Source organism: Empidonax traillii, unplaced genomic scaffold (assembly GCF_003031625.1).
Source record: "Empidonax traillii isolate 1590-97213 ecotype Southwest subspecies unplaced genomic scaffold, ASM303162v1 scaffold374:size1477467, whole genome shotgun sequence".
NCBI classification, from domain to species: Eukaryota; Metazoa; Chordata; class Aves; order Passeriformes; family Tyrannidae; genus Empidonax; species Empidonax traillii.
The window spans coordinates 525,886-545,885 of NW_020955567.1; the positions used below are offsets into that span (position 1 = coordinate 525,886).

Below are 20,000 nucleotides of genomic sequence, written 5' to 3' on the forward strand. Positions count from 1 at the left end.
TCCCAGCAAAAGCAGCTCTCTGTGCCAGAGTTTGATGCAGCATATGGATAATGACTGCATATTGAGACACATATTTTTATGTATCCAATTATGAAGTTTAATTTTCATTCAGGAAAAAAGAAAAATAATGGGAAGAGTGTAAGTTCCTGTTTTAAAATACCAGTCATAGGGAATGAACAGGAATGTTTTAGTCAGATTTGAGGTGGCGTGAACCCTTTAAGTGCTCTGGCAGAAATGGGTCAGTGTAGTTAAATGTTTCAGTCTGGTAGTCTGGGAAAAGTATCTTGAGGGTTATTGTTCATTTTTTGTTGGGTTTTGATTTTTGTTTTTTCCCCTGCAGCCAGCTCAGTACGCAGCAACAGAGTTGACTGCACACATGCAAAAGGCAATGTGCCAGCACACAGCAGACAAAGTGGGTTCTGAGTTGTGCCTCTGTGGGAGGGCTCAGTAAATAGACACACCAGTCGATCTTCAATTTCTTCTACCTGAAGGCAAAGGAGAATCCCAGCTACCCACATTAGGTTTTCTTGTTACTTGAAACAAAACAAGCGAACTTGGGTGAACTGCTGTGCAGGTCCAAGGTGCTAATGCTATACTTACTGTGGTGCATTAGGTAGCAGAAATGGGAATTGTGCAGTAGCAAAGATCAGGCTCATTTGTTCATAATTCCTGTATGGAGCATTAAAGATTTTGTTCAGAAAGCCTATATAAAATATAAAGTTTATCTGCAAAGAGCAGGTGTTGAAAATTTAGAGACTGAATAGAGAAAATTTGTTTGCTGTAACTGCATGTCTGAGAACATAACTATAGACCTATTATGGTGCCTGCTTTTTATGAGTTAAAGTCTTGCTGACATAATTTAATTTCAGTGCATCTTCATGTATTTAATGTTAATTATTTTATTTTGGATGTCTTTAATTTGTAATTTATTTCTTGTGTAGCCCAGAAGACAGACCTGCTGGAATGAGTGCATCAGAACTAACTTCTTCAGCACACTTCTGGCCAGTGATAGCAGTGAAGAATCCTTTTTTAGCTGTAGAAATGACTGGTTAGTGCAAACTAGTGCTTCGTATAAATTGATGGGTGACTATTGTGGATTCTTTAATTTCTTCTGCTCCTACCTGTATATATACTGCCTTGAAATATTTTGAAGATTGCCAGGGCTTATATTCATTAACGAAGAGCAGTTAAAGTATAGACACAAACATTTTAAAATGAGTACTGTTAAGGGCACACCCCAGTTTCTGTCACGTGTTCAGCACGGAAGTACACATTTAAATATTTTAATCTCATTGATTTATTAGGAATTTTGGGTTTAGTTCATATTTAAATTCCTTTCTGAATTGAAGCCTTGGATAGGAAAGACTTAGCCTTGTTATTACAGTAGCAGTTACAAAAACAGTTAATAGTAAATATCCTGGTTTGTATCAGAAACAATCTTCTTTGTTGTTGTTCCTTGATTCCAAGAGGAATACTTTAAACTGATTTTAAACACTTTAAAATCCGTGAAGCAATTTTTCATTAAGCAAAATACTTAATACTTAATTAAGCCTAATACTTACATAGATGGAGGAAAAAGAGCAATCTGAAGAATATTATTTGGATAATATGGACTGATTAAAAAAAAAGTACTATGTCTAAATGCTTTTGGCCATTGGTAAAAGACAAAAACTTTTTGCCATGCATGCAACAGAATTAATTTGTCAAGGATGCAAAGCTTCCCCGTCCTTCAACTCCCCAAAGACATCTCCTGTTTTCCATTCCATCTGCTTCATTTTTTTAGGACTTCTTTTATGTTTACTGTGACTGTGTTTTTCCTCTAAGCAATAACCATGCATAGTTTAATCATGACTGTTGAAAGTTGTAATACAGTTAAATTTAAGAACCAGTTACTGAAATACAAAATTGTCATAGTACAAAGTTACTTTTTGTAACTTTTTGTATGAAATTTGTCTTTCAGTACAGAACTCACAGAAGTCAATGCAGGGATCAGACAGAAGAGACAAGAACTAGAATTGTCCTGTTCATCTGTGATTGCTAGAGCTGAAAGGTGTGTGTTGTGGATTCATAGTGCAAAGGATCTTGGTATTTTAAATTTAGAGTTTGAATAATTTAAATTGCTTTTTAGATAGAACATCATTTTCATAAAACTAAATAGTGTTTGTTAAATTTTTGTGTATTTGCCAGTTAGTATTTTTATGTCAATAGATTATCTTCTACATGTCTTAATACTTTTCTTGGTACTCATAACAAGCATAGGAACTCCGCTGACTTATGCAGCTTAATATGTCACTTTTTCACGTAAATGTGAGTTTGAGTATATTTTGTATTTAGAAGTTAAAATTCAATGTACTTTTTACATTATTTCTTATCAGATTGGTTTTTTTAACATCAGTCTGATTCTGATTTCCTACACCACTCTCGACCCTCCTTTCATGGGTTGGTTCTCTCACTTCTTTCTGTAATCACTTATAAACAAATGCATCTAGGCAGAGCTAACAGGAGTTCTGTCAAGTGAAACAGAGAACATAAAATAATTTTTTTTGTCAGAAAGCAGATGTATGTTAAAACATGCCCTAAGGCTATTTTCATGAAAATAAAGGAGAAGCATGAAAATAACTGATTTTAAAATAACACAGTAAGAAGTTGATTCTGTCTATGATTTAATTTCATTACATATCTCCTTAGTCTCTTTGACATAAAAATAAAGACTAGAGACAAAATAACAAGTAAAGAGTTAAGTTGTAATTAAGAATTTAAATTATAAATTTAGATATTCTACATGTATTTTTGATTAGGGGAAGTTTCATTCCAACTCAGTGATGACTTAAAAATTGTAGATCTATAAGTACACTATGATTTCACTCAAGGTTTGCTGAGGGAGTCTAAGTATGTGTTTATTTTGTTTATATTAAAAAAAAAAAAAGAAACCTTTACTAAATTGTCATATGGACTGTTTCTCATTTTTCTGCAGAAAAGGGTACTGCTCTGCTGAAGTACTAAATCAGTGTTCAGAATTTCATTTCCAGTAGTATGACCTACTGCTTTGGAGTACACTAGTACTATTCTATCTTTGGTTTTGAAGAAAGCCAAATGTATATTGCTTGAACATAACATATATTGTTCAAGCAGTTTAACTAGATTAGGCAGTAGTGGGAGCCTGAAGTTAAATATGAGAAGGAAAGTTTTGTTCACTGTCAGCTTTGCGTTTCTTTCCGACTGTGATAAAGTTGGAAGTAGTGTGATTGCCTAATGTTTTGGTGTTGTGCATTGTTTCCAAAACTTCCTGCAAATAACTAAAACAATTACTGTTACTGCTTTTACTTTTCCAGAGTTCCTTTGATGTTATATGGAGCTGAAGCCGAGACCTTTCTTCTCACTTCTACTGCAGTGGCAGGGACAATTCTTCCAACAAATATCAGGCCTTTGGAAAACTTTGGTAAACTTTTTTTTTGTAAGTTTTATTTATAGCTCATGTGGAGTATTGTTAAAATAGATTCTCAGAAATTAAACAGAGCATATATTTACACTGGGGGGGGGGGGGGGGGTGGAATCTGTTCTGATGCAGTTTGGTACTGTTTCAAAGCCAGCTAGTTCATTTCTGAAATTGGAGTACAGAACGTGAACCATCCACCCCAAAGCTGGTGTAACTTCTTCACAGAGTAGAAGATTAAAGCAATAAGTATGTAACTTAAATCCATTTCTAATTTCAACACCTTGTTTTCTTTTGTGCTCTTCTTTGTTCTTTTCCCCTTGTTCAAGGATAAATCTCATTTCGATGCATTATGAACGGCTTGATGTTTTCAATGGCATATAGTGCAGTGTGAGGAACAGACCGTTTCCTGACAGAGAAGAACATTAGTTAGGAAACAGTGAAGTGTATGGATCTATTTCAGTATGCCTACAAGCTCTACAACGCAAAAGCTTACAGAAGTACCAGAGCTCTGAGATCTGTCTGGAAGGTAGCAGAAGACAAAACATGGAAGCAGCTGCCTTCCTCCAGTTACTTTAACAACCTCTCTTTCCATACTCAGCAAGAATGTAGTTCCTCTTCCAACAGGCTGCACAAGTTCAAGAAGTGGAAACAATGGAGAGCTATTTTTTAAGGCTAGAGTTAATACCTTCTTTGAATTGGGAATTATGCCACTTTCACTGGACTAGTAGGCAAAGACATAGGACAGATTTGGGTCCCTTGACTTACAAAAATTGTGTGAAGTAAATTACTGGATGGACTTAAGTGGTAAAAGGATCATGAAAAAGTTGCTTTATTTATTCATATTTTTCATTCTTCCTAAATGTATGTATTTCACCTCCACATTTCCTAGTGAAAAATGGATAGGCTGCTTCCTCAGACCTCTGATATTTGGCAGTGCAATGTAACTGATCCTTAACCACTTTACATCTAGTAGCATACTTCTTGACTCCCCTTCACCTTTCTACTTACGTAGTCAGGCTTTTTTGTTAGAATGCACCAGAAGTGTTAAAAATTTATATTTAGAACAGAATTTTCTCAGTTGTCTTGATTAGAACCTTGATACTTGTACTGTGGACCATGATTGAATTTTAAGATTGAATCTTAAAACACTACAGTAGTTGACACCAGAGTTTTACATCATATTCAGATTTGACTTTAAGACTTCCTACAGATTAAGGAGCATGCAGGAAATAAGAGTCTTGAAATTTCCTAGTGAAACTAGGGGATGGTGGATACGAAGATGTCTCTTGGGGTTCTGGTCACATTCTGTTGACTGAGTGTTCCTTCCCCTTTCCATTTATATATAGCATCTGAGTAAAAGACTGATACAGCAAGGAGAACCTAACCTGAATACTATTAGAGATGCATGGCAAATATAGATACATATATATAGGAGAAGGAAGCAAAACCTTCTCTTACAGGAATTATGAGAGATGAAGGAAACGGGACAATGACTTTCTGAAAAGATGGAGAACAGGATAATGAAGGAAATAGATGCTTACAGAAAAAAAGATGCAGATTGGTTCTTGTGATTCTTACTACATTATGTATAAGCATTTTTTTCATGCTCCCCTCATCTCTTGGTCACACCTAAAGTGTACAGTGTTGCACCAGAATATAATAGTTGCTTCCAGGGCTGTGCAGGGAGGCATTCAGATATCAGTGATGGTCATGTAATTGTACTGCCTGAATCATCCCTGCAGCTGCTGCAGTTCTTGTAGTTTCTTACCATCAAATAGTCTTTTTCATTAATCTGAAAATGCATTAGTGACTCTATAAATACCATTATGATTTAAGCTGACAAAATGCAGTTCTTCTGTGTGATACCGATATTTTCCAATAGTCAGTGAGCTGAAATACCTTGTGTTTGGTCCCAGTCCAAAGCTTATGAAGCTTGTTTGTTAAAATTTAACAAGTCATAAGGAATGCTAAAAAGGAGGTTGTGCTTCTTAAGTAGACTTGGAAAGTGCTAGAAAAATAACTTGCCTTTTAGTTCTCAGGATTCCCGCATTCCTCCTATATTCCGTTGGGCTTTTTTTATTCAAGAAAATCATCACATATATTAAAAATTTGTAATGACATGTAACATCTGACTTGGTTTCCTGGCTGTTATAATAGGTTTGAAGACATGGTTAGTCTGAGACAGCCACCTGTCGCTGAGTAAGTGCTGGTTAACCACTGTGAAGTCACTTTGTCTCAAAACAATTGGTGAGACCGTTACAGTAGATACCTGAAATAGTGTCAGTCACCTGAAATTCCTTTGGAAGTTTTTTACCATCATGTTATTTTCTTTTAAATACATGGTACCTTCTATGCAATTGATGCTGTTGGTTTTCATCATCTTGAAGCGCTAATTTGATCAGCAGACATGCTAAAACCAAATCCACTGTTATTGGGTTTTTTTTCCATTGTTATTGTGTGTTTGCTGGGAAGATCAGAGGATGATGATCATATTCCTATGCTCTTCTAACGGCTAGCAAGGTGGTTGTGGAGTTCATTTTCTGAGGCTATTGTTTACATTTAATGGAGTGATATATTTTTTTATTCCGCTAATAAAGTAGTAAGTGGCAGAAAGCAGCTTTTTTGGTGTTACTTACTTTTCTTATTCTTATCTTTTATATAATCTGTTTATGAATACACTAACAAATATTTTAGTGCAGCAAAAGCGTGGGAGATAATGTTATAAAGAGAGAATCACATTATGATGTGATAAATTAATTGCAAAATCCATACCAATTAGTCTTTCTTAGCAAGTTTCCACTATTTGTGTATGAAATTGAAACTATAAAAAAAATTGATTTAAACACCACATTCTTGATGCTTCCTGGAATCTCCACAAACTGTGAAACAAATTAATGGACATCTCAAGAAATTAATTTAGTTCTGAAGTATTACATTCAAGTATAATTACTTATTTTTCATTAATCTTTAATTCCTGAGCTGTCCACTGTAAGCTTTCATAGGTTTCAACAGTATGATCTCTCCCTTGCAGTGAATATAACCCTTGGCATCCCTACAAAGACTTTTGTCAAATTGTAGATGGCATGAAATAAATTAATGCAGTATCAACAGAACAACTGCTGTGCTGCTTGCTAGGTGTGATTTAGTCATTCTTGGTACAGCTTTAGTTATTTGGTGCACTGTAGGCTGCCTCAAAATTTGCATGCCTTATGAAGTTCCTTAGGTGCTGCAGGCACTTGAGGTGCCTTGTGGCAGAGTTTAGGTCCAGTTTGCCATATAACTGGTGAATAAGTTTGCACTGTCTGAAACTGGATTTTTTAGAGAGGTGTACTGTCCTTGATGCCTCTGATCAACTGCTTCCCATGTGACTGTCCACTGATAGATGTGGAATAATGTCCCTTTCTGTGGTACTGAGCTTTACTGCCAACAGGCTTGTGTTACAGAATGACAGGAACTGCCTGTGCTAACAATGTTGGGTGGTTAATTCATTACTTTTTCTAACAAATTATATGCTATACTTGAACAGCAATATCTATACAGTTTCACTGTGAATGCCATGACTGTCCATGTAGTTGACACTGCTCCTGAAATGTGTGTTTAGTTGACTGAAGTGTCACTTTGTTAACTTTTTTCTGTTCTTTAAAACAACAGGAGTGCATTTAAAAAAAAAAAAAAAAGGCAAAAACAAAAGCTATGACAGTATTTTGTACTAAATCTTAAACTGTATTATTTTGAGGATATCTGTTAATCTGCAGAAGACCCTTTTATGTTCTTAACTGTGTTTGGATAAATGGTTATTATCAAACTTTAATGTGTTCTGCTTTTATTAGAATCTTTAGGCAAAGGATATGCTGTTGATTGTACCCAAGGAGGAGAAGAGAAAAAGGAAACTTCTGGTTCATCTGGCACTAGAGGAAGTAGGAGGAAATCAGTTAATACCACTCCTACAAGAAGGTCTGCACGAAACACCAAAAACGAGACTCTGAGTCAATCTCGGAGCTCACCTCGATCGAGCGATTCTGCTTGCAGTGCCCCTGACGGCAGTAACCCATCCCTGAATAAAACTCATTCAGAACCAGAGAAGGCTCCTCCAAAACGCAAGTCTAAAAGAGCAGCTAAACAACAAACACCTGCGGTGAAAAAGAAACTGAGAAGTTCTGCACGTTCCGAAAAATCACCCAGTGGCTCGGTGGAAGATGAAGATGTTACTGAGTCTGAAGCAGTTCTTGCATTAGATAAAGACCATCAGTCAGATAATGAAAGCAGTAACACAAACCTTGCACAGAAGAATAATGGGGAGACAGAATCTGCTAACGGATTGGAAAGCTGTAGTGAACATGCAGAAATTGAGGAAACTACAGGAGAATGCAACAAAGATGAAGATACTTCAGGCAATGTGGATGTAAGTCTTTCTGTCCAAGAATCTCCAGTACTAACTTTAGGATGTGAAAGTCAGGAATTTGAAGTAAAAGGTGTTACTGAAAGAAATGTAGATCTTACCGATCAGGACATTTGTGAAAATTCTCTTGAACAAACAGAAACATTAGCTAGTCCCAAAGATGATATATGTGACCATACAACTTTTGAAAAAGTAAATCAGACATCATGTAGTCCTCAAAATGAATCAATGGAAAATGTAGAAACTTTGACAAAAGTAGATCAACCCATAGCTAGTCCAGAAAATGAATCGTTGGAACATCCAGAACCTTTGGGAAAAGATCAGTCATCAGAGAGCCCCAGAAGAGAATTGTCTGATCATCCCAAAGTCATGGAAATAGATGATTCTGAGACTGAACTAAAACCAGTAGTAGACTGTGCGAGTCCAAAGACTCTTCAAGGTGAAGAACCAGATACGCTAATACACAGTATTTCTGTGGACAGTACATCAGAACAGTCCTTAAAAGAGAATGCTGTTTCAGAAAGAGAAGAGGGTGGAACTTCAGAATCACCCCAGGTAAATGCTGAACAGAAACATTTTGGTGAAGATAACAATGAAATGATACCAATGGATTGTGACTCATTTTGCAGTGACCAGAATGAACCTCAGATCGAGCAGTTACCACCAGCTGAAAGCGCAGAGCAAGGAGAAGTGAATTCCTTACAGTGTGATGTGGGAAACTTTGCATCAATTTCTGATAAAAAAGATGAAACTATTCCTCAAGAAGGAGAGTGCCAGCCAGAACTCAAAAAAGAGAAAAAGACTCGGACTAGAAGATCTAGGTTTCACTCTCCATCGACAACTTGGTCTCCTTCTAGGAGAGAGGGCAGGAAATCTCAATCACCATCCCCTAAAAGGGATATGGACAGAGACAGGAGCTCACGATCACCAAAGAAGGAAACTGGGAGGGGGGGAAGGAGATCCTTATCGTGTTCTCCAAAGAGAGAAACACTCAGAGATGAGAAAAAAACACCATCTCGATCTCCCAAAAGGGAAACTGTCAGGGAAAGCAGGAGATCATCCTCTCAGTCAAGAACTAAGGATTCGTCTCCAAGGCAGAAATCTAGGTCTCGAAGCAGTGATAGAGATTGTCAAAGAAGAGATCATGACAGAGAAAGAAGAAATAGAAGGTGGTCTAGGTCACGGTCTAGGTCAAGATCACGATCTAGGACAAGAAATAAAGGTTCTTCATTCTCTAGAAACGAGAGGGAAAGTCATTCCCCTCGATGGAAAGAGAGATGGACAAATGACAACTGGAGGAGTCCCAGAGGAAATGATCGATACAGGAGAAATGATCAAGAGAAACAGAGTGAAAATCTTAAAAAAGAGAAGGATAGTACAGAAAAAAGCAATGATGATTATTGTTCTTCAGACAAGCAGAGGAATGATTGTCCAGACTGGGTAATGGAAAGAATAAACTCCGGTCCTGATGTCAGGAACAGAGAGAGAGAGAAACCACATTGGGAAGACAGCAGGCACGATAATTCAGGACACTCTTGGAATAAAAACTTTGGTTCAGGTTGGACTCCAAATCGAGGGAGAGGTCAGCGTGGACGAGGTGGGCGTGGGCGAGGTGGTTTCATGTATGGAGACCAGAGTGAAAATCACTGGCAAAACAGGAAACCTCTCTCAGGGAACTCAGATGGTCCTGGGAATGAAACTTCAAGGTTCTCAGAACATCAGCCCTACAAGCGTAAGAATGAACAAGATTATTCGTTCGAAACGCCTGCTGACAGATCTGGGTGGACATCTGCATCCAGCTGGGCTGTAAGAAAGACTTTACCTGCTGATGTGCAGAATTATTATTCGAGAAGGGGACGCAATTCATCAAGCCCACAGTCTGGATGGGGAATGAGACAAGAAGAGGAGACACCTGAACAAGGTATTAATGGTTTTGAAATGTAGTAACTTAGTCACTGCTGCAGTAGCTAAGCCAAGTCCTAGTCACATGGTCCTGTCTCAAGCTGATTAGTTTTTCAAAACTATTTGGGGTGAATCCATAACCTTTTTGCAATATGGAGGGGTTAAGGTGGGGAGTTTGGGGATTTCTTGTGTTTTGATGACTTTTTGAATTATCTTAAAGTCTGGGTTTAAGGACTATGCATCTGAAGAGTGCTGCTCAGGTAAATGGATTTGGCTGAAGAGAAAGCATTTCTTCTTCATGGTTACTTTCAGCATCTGCACAACTTTTTAAAAGGGTAGTTATTTCCAAGAATACTTGAATTTGGCTTTTGCAAACCCTCATGGCAGATTTTAGAGATGACAAATCTTTGTGTTGATGTTTATCCTGCTCCTTGATAAGCATGCTCCTCTATAAATGTTAAAAAAAAAAAAAAGTAGGGAAACTTATAAATGCAAAACCAGTTCTTTAACACTACGATAGCATTGAAATTCCTCTAAAACTTCAATAGAAATCCAAAGTTTTCAAGGTTTTTATGTCTAAAAGCTACCTGCCATGACAGAAATAAACTTCTTGGTAGAAAGTGAGTTAACTGTAGATGAGTTGGATTTTGAATAGCTAAGAAGTCATCCGCAGATTATTAATGCCCTGATACATTAATAATCTGTTAAAACAGATGTGAATGGAATTTAAAAACTATAAAATCAATTTCTGAAGACAACTACACTTGCACTTTCCCTTGTTTTGCCTTTCATTTTTGTCCATTTGCATCCCATATGCCAGCAGTTTTCTCCCTTAGAGATAACTGCATCTGTGGCTTAGTTTTGAGGCAATGTTGTCAACCTTCAGTCTGCTGCAGGGAGAACTTATCAAACCTGTAATTGAAAGCATTTTGTGATTACAGAGTTTTTCATGTAGTTCAGGAACAATCATGCTGTTTTTTGCTTTTGGAACCTGAATTCAGCTGAGAATAGTAAACAGTCTTTCGTAACTGCATTAAGACAGGCTGGGTTGGCATCATGACATGGTTCTGAATGAGCTGGTCCTCCTGAGCAACCTGCTTTTGCTGACCCTGCTTGAACAGGGGATTGGCTGATCTTGATAGGTCCCTTCTAACCTCAGTGATTTTGTTATCCCATGATCTTTAAAAATGAGGATTTGGGCTGATGCATAAGTCTCTGTAAATTAGATGACAGGGTTCCCTAAAGACGGGATTCTCAGGGAAGGACATCTGAATTATAGCCCATCGCATTTCTCCAAACTAATTTCTTGACTTCTGGAAGGCCTGATGCTTGTATCTGGATTTTAACTTTTTGACTTGTGTTGAAGAGAGAATGGGATACTAAAGTAATTTATTTAAGACATGCCAACTCAAGAAGTAATTTTTACTTCTAGGCTTTGCCTATAGTGCCATTACAGGGCTTTTGAACAAGTTTTTCTGAATATGAACATCTCTTAAATTGGTTGAGGATGTTTTTTTGTTTAGTGGGAAATATCCTAGCAGAGTATTTCTGTAATTACCAGAACTGCACAGTGAGTGTGTGTGAATCAGCAAAGGAGAGCAGAGAATTGCCTGTGTGATAATGTATGACTAACCTTCTGCAATTGCAGAAGCTGGATAAATTACGTTGTCTTCCTGCTCTTTGGTGAAAAATTGCCGTTTCAATGTGATGAAATAATTTATGGGAACAAGTAGAGAAAACAAACTCAAAATGCAAACTGCCATAGTAACCTGAACTTTTGAAACTTGGAAGCTAGCATTTGGCTCCATGACATGTGTGGTGATGAGTGCTGCGTAATAATGTAATATCTTGAAAAGACAAAGAGTATATAAAGCTTTTTAATGAAGAGTTTAGACAGCTGGCTCCCCTTTTGCTTTATGAAGTACAGAATTTCTACTTCATATGCTGTCTGTTGTTTCTTTTGATAGATCCAAACCCCAAAGACCAAGGCAACCAGCAAAGTGATGGTTCTCAGTTACCAATAAATATGATGCAGCAACAAATGAATGTAATGCCACAAGTGAATGCACAGCACCAACCTATGAATATCTTCCCGTATCCTGTGGGTGTCCATCCTCCCTTGATGAATATGCAACGAAATCCTTTCAACATCCACCCTCCAATGCCCATGCATCTCCCTGCTGGAGTGCCTCTTATACAGGTAGCTGCTCCCACAAATATTTCTCAGGGATTACCTCCACCTCCACCTCCACCCCCACCATCTCAGCAAGTCAGCTACATTGCTTCACAGCAAGATGGAAAACAATTGCAGGTATGCTTTGCGAGAAGCCACCATGGCAATAGCAGTAGTGAAATACTATCAGTTAAGGGTTTCTTATCTTGAATACCATAAGTCTTGATAAATTTATACTTGCAGTTTCTTTCTCTCTTGCCTATTTCCTTCCACCACATACTAAATTTGAAGTGGAAGTGTCCGTGAGCATATGGTTTGTTTTGGGACTGTAGCTTGTAAATAATAACACACATCACCATAACTGGATTTCTGTGGTAACGAGATGTTCCAGCTGGTAACGGAACACTGAAGAAATTCGTCAGTGTTGTCCATTACCTATTTCTTCTTACAAGTGCTGTGTTTCCAAAACTAGATTTTCCCCTTCCAAACCTGATTTCTAAGCATTAGGAAATGCTTGAATCCCCTTTCAGCAGCATGTAGGAAGTGACCTAAACTTCTGTGTTACAGTTCTTATCCCATGGGGTCTATCAGCAGAGGAAAATTACCAAGTACTGCATGGCAGCCATTTGTTCCACAATTCCATTCTCCAGCTGTCACTATCTCAGCTGCTTTCCCACACACACATTTGCAATTCTGTTTAATCTTTTCAGCCTTTTTTAAAATGATTTCCAAGTCTTCTTTGGTGTTTTTTACCTTCCCCCTCTTGCCTGATTTTCCTGAGTTTGCATGCCCTGTTTGAGACTGAACTCCCACTTTATTTCTCCAGTTTCAGAAACATTCTGCCATGCTTGGGGCAGATCAGACCACTTTTTCGTGCCTTTCAAGATATCTTAAAACCACCTTTGTGTATGTATCCTCCTGTATCCAGTTGTTATATATTGAGAGCTTTTATATCAGAGAAAGGAATATGAATAACTTGGAGGAGAATGCATGGCCTTGTGAGAAGATGTAACACTGCAATTACAATAAGTAAAGGGCTCTTCAGGGATTGACTGGGGTTTGAGGTTTTCTCGTGTTGCTGCCTGTCCTAACCTAAAACGCTTCCCCCTGCATTCGAGATTGAAAAAGTGATATTCTAGAACAAATGATTTCTAACCCTCTGTTTTCATGCATCATCTCTAAAGATTTGAAGTGAACTGATGAATGGCCTGCATTGTTCTCACTTTTCACTGCTGTTATCTGTTCGTATTCATTGACTTAGAACAAGGCGAGTTAAGTGCTGTCAGAAATAGAGGGGGGTTTCAATCCATATGAAATACTTTATTACACTGCAAGGTAAACCAGCAAGGTACTGCTGGAAGTGAAATGCTGGGAGATAGATTGTTGATGTGACTACTGCCTGCTGTCTGTAATCAAAGTATTTTTATTTTAAAATTGGAAATCCAGTAGGTTTAACCTCCAAAACTGTAAGAAGTCAGAACGCAGGCTACAAACCTCTGCAATCAGTATCTGGTGCAGCAATAAATATGTTTCTGTAAAGATTGTGTATGGCTGCAAAACACAGTTACTTGTTGTAAAGTCCTCTTATGTTTGTTGCTCTTAAACTGCTTTTGTGGAATGGTGTCCATGAACCTGAATGCTTCTGGGAGCTGCTACTGCTGCTTTTTTCTGAGTTTTCATTCAACAAGTCCTCAGTGGTAGCACAGTAGAAATAACTGAATACAGCAGGACTCCACCTGTCCTTCCTGTTGAAAGAAAAACTAAGAGAGTGCACTGGTGAGCATTAGCATGCTGATTATAACAGCTCCATTTCTGTGTGCTTTCCAAAGAACTCAAATTCCTGTTTCTTTATTTTTCATCTGGATAAATGCAGATGTGTAAAAAGTAATGGCTGATTACCTGCAAAAAAGCAGCATTTACTGTGGCCTGCCAGAAACATGGGAGGATGTATTCTGGGCTTTTGCTAAAAATGGCCTCTATCTGAAGTCTGAGAGCTTCTTAATTTCCCAATTCCTATGTATCTGCAATGCCTCCAGGAATGCAAGGGTGGTTTCAGGTATCTTTTTGCATGTGTGTTTCAGTGCTGTTTTTTTAAAAAATGTTAATCTGATTTACAAAGCAGGTCTGTGATAAGTAGAGAGATTCTGCATCCATAAACTTCCTTCCCCCCTGCTGTGGTAACACCCTCCATGCCTGTTTGCAGGGTACTTTGTTTTATTACTGGGATCAGAGCCAGTATCTGGCAGCCACAGTGGTGACATGGAGGAGGCTTCACTTCTCAAACTCTTTTTTTTTTTTTTTTTTTTTTCCCCCCTTTGAGTAGCTCTAATGTAATGTGTGTAGCTTCCATAATAATGGACAGTGTGGAAATTAGGTAATGAACCAAAGCATGGGGTATTCGTGCTCGCTCTGTAGTAGCTGAGACTCCTAGAAAGGCACGTTGCCATAGGGAAGGATAACATATTAACTATTGCTAACTTCTTAAAACAGGGTATTCCAAATGCTGCTCATGTAAGTAATAACATGAGTGTTCCAGCCTTGCCTGCTCCAGCAGCAGTCCTGGGAAATGTGGGAACAGTTCAGGGACCAAGTTTGGGTAATGCAACGTCATCGGGTCACATCAAGAGCTCTAATGCAGCTGTAAAATCAGGAGAAAACAAAGCCAGTGTAACCGTGGAAGCCAGTGCAGACAGCTCCAAGAAGGACCAGGCAAGTTCAAAGCTCTGCATATATTTATATATACGCTGTTCTGTACAGTAATTTAATATTTTATATATAAAATTATATAAAAATTATGTATGAATTTTTACATACTACAAAATAGCAAGTTATGACAATAACCCTTTGGTGTAATATACTTGATAGCATTGTGTGTGTAATGTTTTTGTGGTGTCTGTAGGACACTGACTGACAAGCTGACTCCTTTTAATGTTGTCTTCCTTAAACAGCACTATTACAAATATTACTTTGATTGCTGTGGGACAACGTTTTGTTCTCAGCAGACCACTGTCAGCTCCCTTGAGAGCTGAAATGTGGGCAAGGGGAGTGGATTTGTCTGGTCTTCTGTAGCAACTTTTTTCCTGTTATAAACTGTGATAAAGAGACACATGCAGGTGGTGAAAAATAACACTCAGGTTTGTTTTCTCGTTAGAAATTGTTAATTCAAGAAAAAGCGGCACAAGAGGTCAAACTAGCTATTAAGCCTTTCTACCAAAACAAAGACATCACTAAGGAAGAATATAAAGAAATTGTGCGGAAAGCTGTAGATAAAGTAAGTTGTTCCGGTAATCCGAGATGCATACATTTCAGCTGAGCAGGGTTGGGGGTGGGTTTCTTGTTCCTGGGAACAACTGGTAGCTGATGAGAAGGGGGAACGGGAGAAGCAAAAAATACCTTCAGCCTTTCTCCATCCAGCAGAGTTTTCTTGGATCCTCAAAGCAGAACTCGGTTGTCGTGTGGAAAAGTTGAATGGGAATTCAGAAGTTTTTGGGAAGCAATCAGAAAGTATTAGGAGTTTTAAAATATGTCATGCCTGGGATGGAGAAATCTGGAGTGTTGGGGAAATAAAAATTAATGCAGGATTGTGGCAAATCAACAGAAATGTTTCAAGTGTTTTTTTTTTTTTGTTTGTTTGTTTGTTTTCCTTTAAAACTGTCCTAGGTTTGTCATAGCAAGAGTGGAGAAGTTAATTCTGCAAAAGTGGCAAATCTAGTGAAAGCGTATGTAGACAAATACAAACATTCACGGAAGAAGAATCCTGAAGAGGCAGTTTCCTGTGAAAGGAAATAGAATATGTTTTCATTTTTTAGTTTTATTCTATTCGCAAAGTGCAATTTCAACATGAACCGTTAACTGAAAATTGTACATGACAGTGATTTGAATTTCGTTTTGATAAAATTATTTTTCAAGGTAGTATATAATGTTTTGTTCTAAAAAAATATAGATCTGCAGGGCAACTTCTTTATTCCTTTTTAAAAACAGATGTCTAAAAAGAATAAAGGTGTAAAGAAGAATCATTAGGAATGTACGATTGTGTGGATACTTAGATGTACAGCATTTTGACTTGAATAACAGTTCATTAAATTAGAAACTTCTGAGTACGTTGGGTTTGGAACAGGTATGTACAGTACATGTAATCAGTCAGATTAAAGTAAACTTTTTCTTTTGATTGCTCCCTAATTATAGCAAAGATAAAATAATTAATCACCTTGACAAATATTTCTAGCGTTAACTGGACAGGCTGAATGCAGGGGTCACAACGTGTGTATTAAAAAGGCACATGGAGTTGTCTGAACACAAGAACTGTTTAGATTTTAAAAACAAATATCATAAACAGTAAAACGTGGTGCCCAAAAGCATGGACGCTGCACATCTGTTGTAACACCAAATAAAAATTATGCTGCTTGGTATTGTTTGTGATGTTTTTCAATTTGTTTCAAGATAGTGGGATAACTTGAATATTTTTTATGTGCTGAAAGCCCTCAGTCACCACAAACTGACCTCAGTTCACATCTAGCCCTGCCCTTAGCTAGTAGGGGATTAGTGTACTAGAGCAGGATCCTCAGAAATAGAAACCAGTGTCCTTTTCAAGTGAAATCAAAAAAGCTGGAATTTGTTATTGGGCTCCCTGTTGTGCCAGTCTAAGCTGCATAATGCTTTTCCTCATAAAGTAGGGGCTGGATCACCAGACTGGTATCTCCGAATCTGTGCCATTGGAAGTCACGTGTCTTCCTGCTTCCCCGAGCACTTTATGTAGAGAGATCACTAGAGGTACCACAAGCATTTCAAAAGCAGATGTGGGGTCATTGAATGTGCTTAGGGAATGATTACACCTATGGTAAAACCAGTTTTACTGAGCAGCAGCAGGGAAGGTTGCTGAAACACTGAGATCACTTTGTGTTTCCTTATGGAAAGAAGAGCTTGGGGTCCTTCTCCTTTGGGTGAGGAGCAGACTTATTTGTTCCCTTACTCTTAGAGAGTGCTATTAAAATTTTGTCACTAGCCCTCCAGAAGGGCCATAACTTTTGGGGTTGACTGAGCCTGGCTTCTGCTCCAGTCCTGGGTCTCCTCGTGCAAAAGCTGGAATAAACCATTTTGACAGAAAGTATCAGTCAAGTTTTCTGAGAAGTTACCTCTTTGTAGCCAATAGTTCCCAAATTACCTGTTCTTGGCAGAAAACAGTCTCACCCTGTAAGTAACTTTTGCAGAAAGCTGAGGATGAAATAATGAATATGCACCCTTGTACACACACACACACGTGGTTTACAGAGAGAGAGATGTGTAAAAATGTGATGTTTTTCATAACAGTTGATCACTTGATTTTAACTATAACTTTCTGCAGACCTATTGAAGCATTTGACTGTCTATATTTATTTTTGTGTGCCTAAATACAAATGCTATGTAAATTAGAAGCAGATATAATACATTTTCTACAGTCAAGCCACGTTTTAGATTTTTCAGAATACTCAGTTTTACACTGTGGTAGCAAGTTGTAAGATCTCATGAACTATATTAAGCTAAAATTGGTTAGCACTTTTTTAAAAATGTAGCAAATTGCTATGTCTATCCTGGTTTATCAAACGCCATGCGTACTTTATTACATTTTCCTTCTCTGAATTTTTGGATTTTAATTACTTTTTTATATCCTTTTTACTCTATACAGTTGAGCCTTGCTATAAAGCTCCTTTCAGGAGTCAGATAAGTGTTTTATGGTTTTTTTTTTTTTTTCCCCCTTGTGGAGGAGAGGTGGAAATTGGGTGGGAAGAAAGAGGATTTGAACTGGGAAAAGGGAGTGGTTATTTATTTCTTGTTTTGCAGCTCCTGGCTGGAAGAGAAGCTGTCACTGGCTGCCATGTTTTTGGGGCAGTGACTATAGTGATGCTCCACTGTATTTCAAAACCTAATGAAGAATATCAGATAGAGTAGCATGTGATCAGTAACTTTATTTTTTACAATTAAAGTCTTTGGAACTTATCAGAATACATGGAGTTTGTTACAGTTTCTATGCTGAATTAAAATAATGCATTGCCTTAATCTGTAGACTCTCCTCCTGTTTTTCCCGAAAAGCAGCAAGGCCTCTGCTGGTGCAGCTGCCCGAGAAGTACTGCAATCTCATGACCGTGTTTTTGTTAAAGTAGTATGAAAGCTGTATTTCTATTTATTGAAACTCCTTGTACTGAAAAGTCCCAACACGCACTACCACTGAAGGTGGAGAGGTGGGGATGCTGAGCCCCCTCAGTGCCTCCAGGGTATTGGCAATTCCTTCAATCCATATTGCCTTGAGAAAAACAATTGCAAAACTCTGTACCTTCTGTGAACTTGGGCAAATCAAAAGGGTTTTCTGTTCACTTCTTCCCGTCTCACTGTGCATGCTGCTTGAATGTCTCATCCTAAAGATACGAGCACAGTGGCTATCCAAAGTCCACAGTACGGTGTATGTAGCATAAGGCTGGAGTGCTGTCTACTGAAAAAATACTCTAAAATCTAGTTTTGTGTTGTGCTTAACAGTTTCTAATAAATTCTTTTCACTAAGCTGGCAGTGTTTGGTCTTAAATGGCTCTGGCTCAAGTGGTTTAATTCAGAAAGCAAGGTAGTTCCTATCACTTCTGTGCACATGAATTTGTCTTGTTCTGTATTGTCTGGACTCCCCCTCCTTTACATCTCATCTGTTTTAAGTTAATCTTCACTGTGCTTTGCCACTCCACAGGTGCTCTGAGCTGAAAAAAACCCAAATGCACGTGGCAAAACGTCCATTTTCCTCAAGACTTTAGGTACCAGATCTTGCATCGGGGGTCTCGGGGCATGTGTCCTCAGCTGGGGGAAGAAACACGGCAGGGCTCAGGCCAACCAGGCTGTGTCCTCCACTCCACACTGATCACAGCAGTGATCTTCACCGAAATATCCTTCGGGGAATTTAGTGTGCAGGAGAACCTGCCCAGCTGGAGAATGAAATTCCAGGCATCCCTTTCAAGAGTTTGCTCCCCTGTATCATGAGGTACCTCCACAGCTAAACAGGCACATGGGTGAGAGTTATGGAACTATGCATTTTTGTTATTACTACATAGTACAGTATTCGCAATGATCAATTCTTGATAAATAGTAGAGACAAGCCTAAGGACAACAAAGTAGATAACGACTTTCAGTAATTAAAGAGTACTTATTCGATGGAGCAGATTTCAAAATAATGGAGTCTCTATGAAAATATTTAAAAAAAAAATCACTAACCTGGAGATTAGGGAAAAAAACCAGCACCAAAAGCACAAATACCTATTTGTGTAAAAGGAGATGAAGCTGTGAGAAGGCATAGGCTGGGATATGGAACTTGACTTAAACTTTTCTCTTACTTTTCCAGTATTACAACTCCTGGACTCACCCACCAGAAGTAAAGCTTTCAACCTGATCTTCATTTTGCCAGGCTGCAGTAAATCCAGGGGATGGCAGCAATGTGGTCAATGCTCATTACACACAATAAACAAATCAAATCCAGAGTAGAATGCAACACCAATTACTGCAGGAGCCAAACCCGAGGAATTCTGGCAGCAGGTTGCCATATAATTAGTCTTTGAGTGTTGCGGAAATTACATCTAGAACCCATTATGAGGAGCATCAATCAGAAATAGCCAGGCAGTCCTAGATGCTTTGGTGCAGTAACAGGTGTGCTGAAAACAAAAACCATCTCTTGGAAGTCAGAGTTTACCTATAAATTCCAGAGCCTTTTCCAAAAATTGAGGGTTCTTGAGGACTGGGAATGTAGTTTTGTAGTTTACATGTGGCCTTGTGTCAAGCCCTAAGCTCCCAGGGCAGTTCCTAGAGGGGAGTTCAACAACTGTTTGAAGGGTTTTTGTAGCCACAGAGCAGTACTTGGTACTGGGGAAATACAGAACACACACCTTGCCTTACAGGGTCATGGCGAGGGGGTTACATTTTGATGTGCTGTGGGTTTACTGTGAGTGTTCAGCCATAGGCCAGCAGCAGAACCGGGATGAGGGTCCTGAGAATGTGTTTCATACTTCCTGATTCACCACCTACCTCCATCCTAATCAATAAAAACAGAGCTCCCTGCCAAAGGTAAGGACAAACGGGAATTTGGG

The 20,000-nt window shown here is 38.4% G+C and overlaps 1 protein-coding gene across 4 annotated transcripts in view; it reads left to right on the forward strand.

Annotated features, from left to right (window-relative positions):
- The window catches only part of SCAF11 (SR-related CTD associated factor 11), a 47,372-nt gene extending 28,931 nt beyond the window's left edge, over positions 1 to 18,441 (forward strand). For 3 of the 4 annotated variants that reach the window (XM_027892902.1, XM_027892899.1, XM_027892900.1), the window contains exons 8-15: positions 942 to 1,048; positions 1,961 to 2,050; positions 3,333 to 3,439; positions 7,267 to 9,756; positions 11,705 to 12,048; positions 14,401 to 14,619; positions 15,062 to 15,181; positions 15,571 to 18,441. In XM_027892902.1, coding sequence (XP_027748703.1) covers positions 942 to 1,048; positions 1,961 to 2,050; positions 3,333 to 3,439; positions 7,267 to 9,756; positions 11,705 to 12,048; positions 14,401 to 14,619; positions 15,062 to 15,181; positions 15,571 to 15,699 — 3,606 coding nt within the window. In that variant the 3' untranslated portion in view covers positions 15,700 to 18,441. The remainder of the gene's footprint in view (positions 1 to 941; positions 1,049 to 1,960; positions 2,051 to 3,332; positions 3,440 to 7,266; positions 9,757 to 11,704; positions 12,049 to 14,400; positions 14,620 to 15,061; positions 15,182 to 15,570) is intronic. The other variant, XM_027892901.1, reaches the window with a different exon arrangement.
- Positions 18,442 to 20,000: the final 1,559 nt, after the last annotated feature.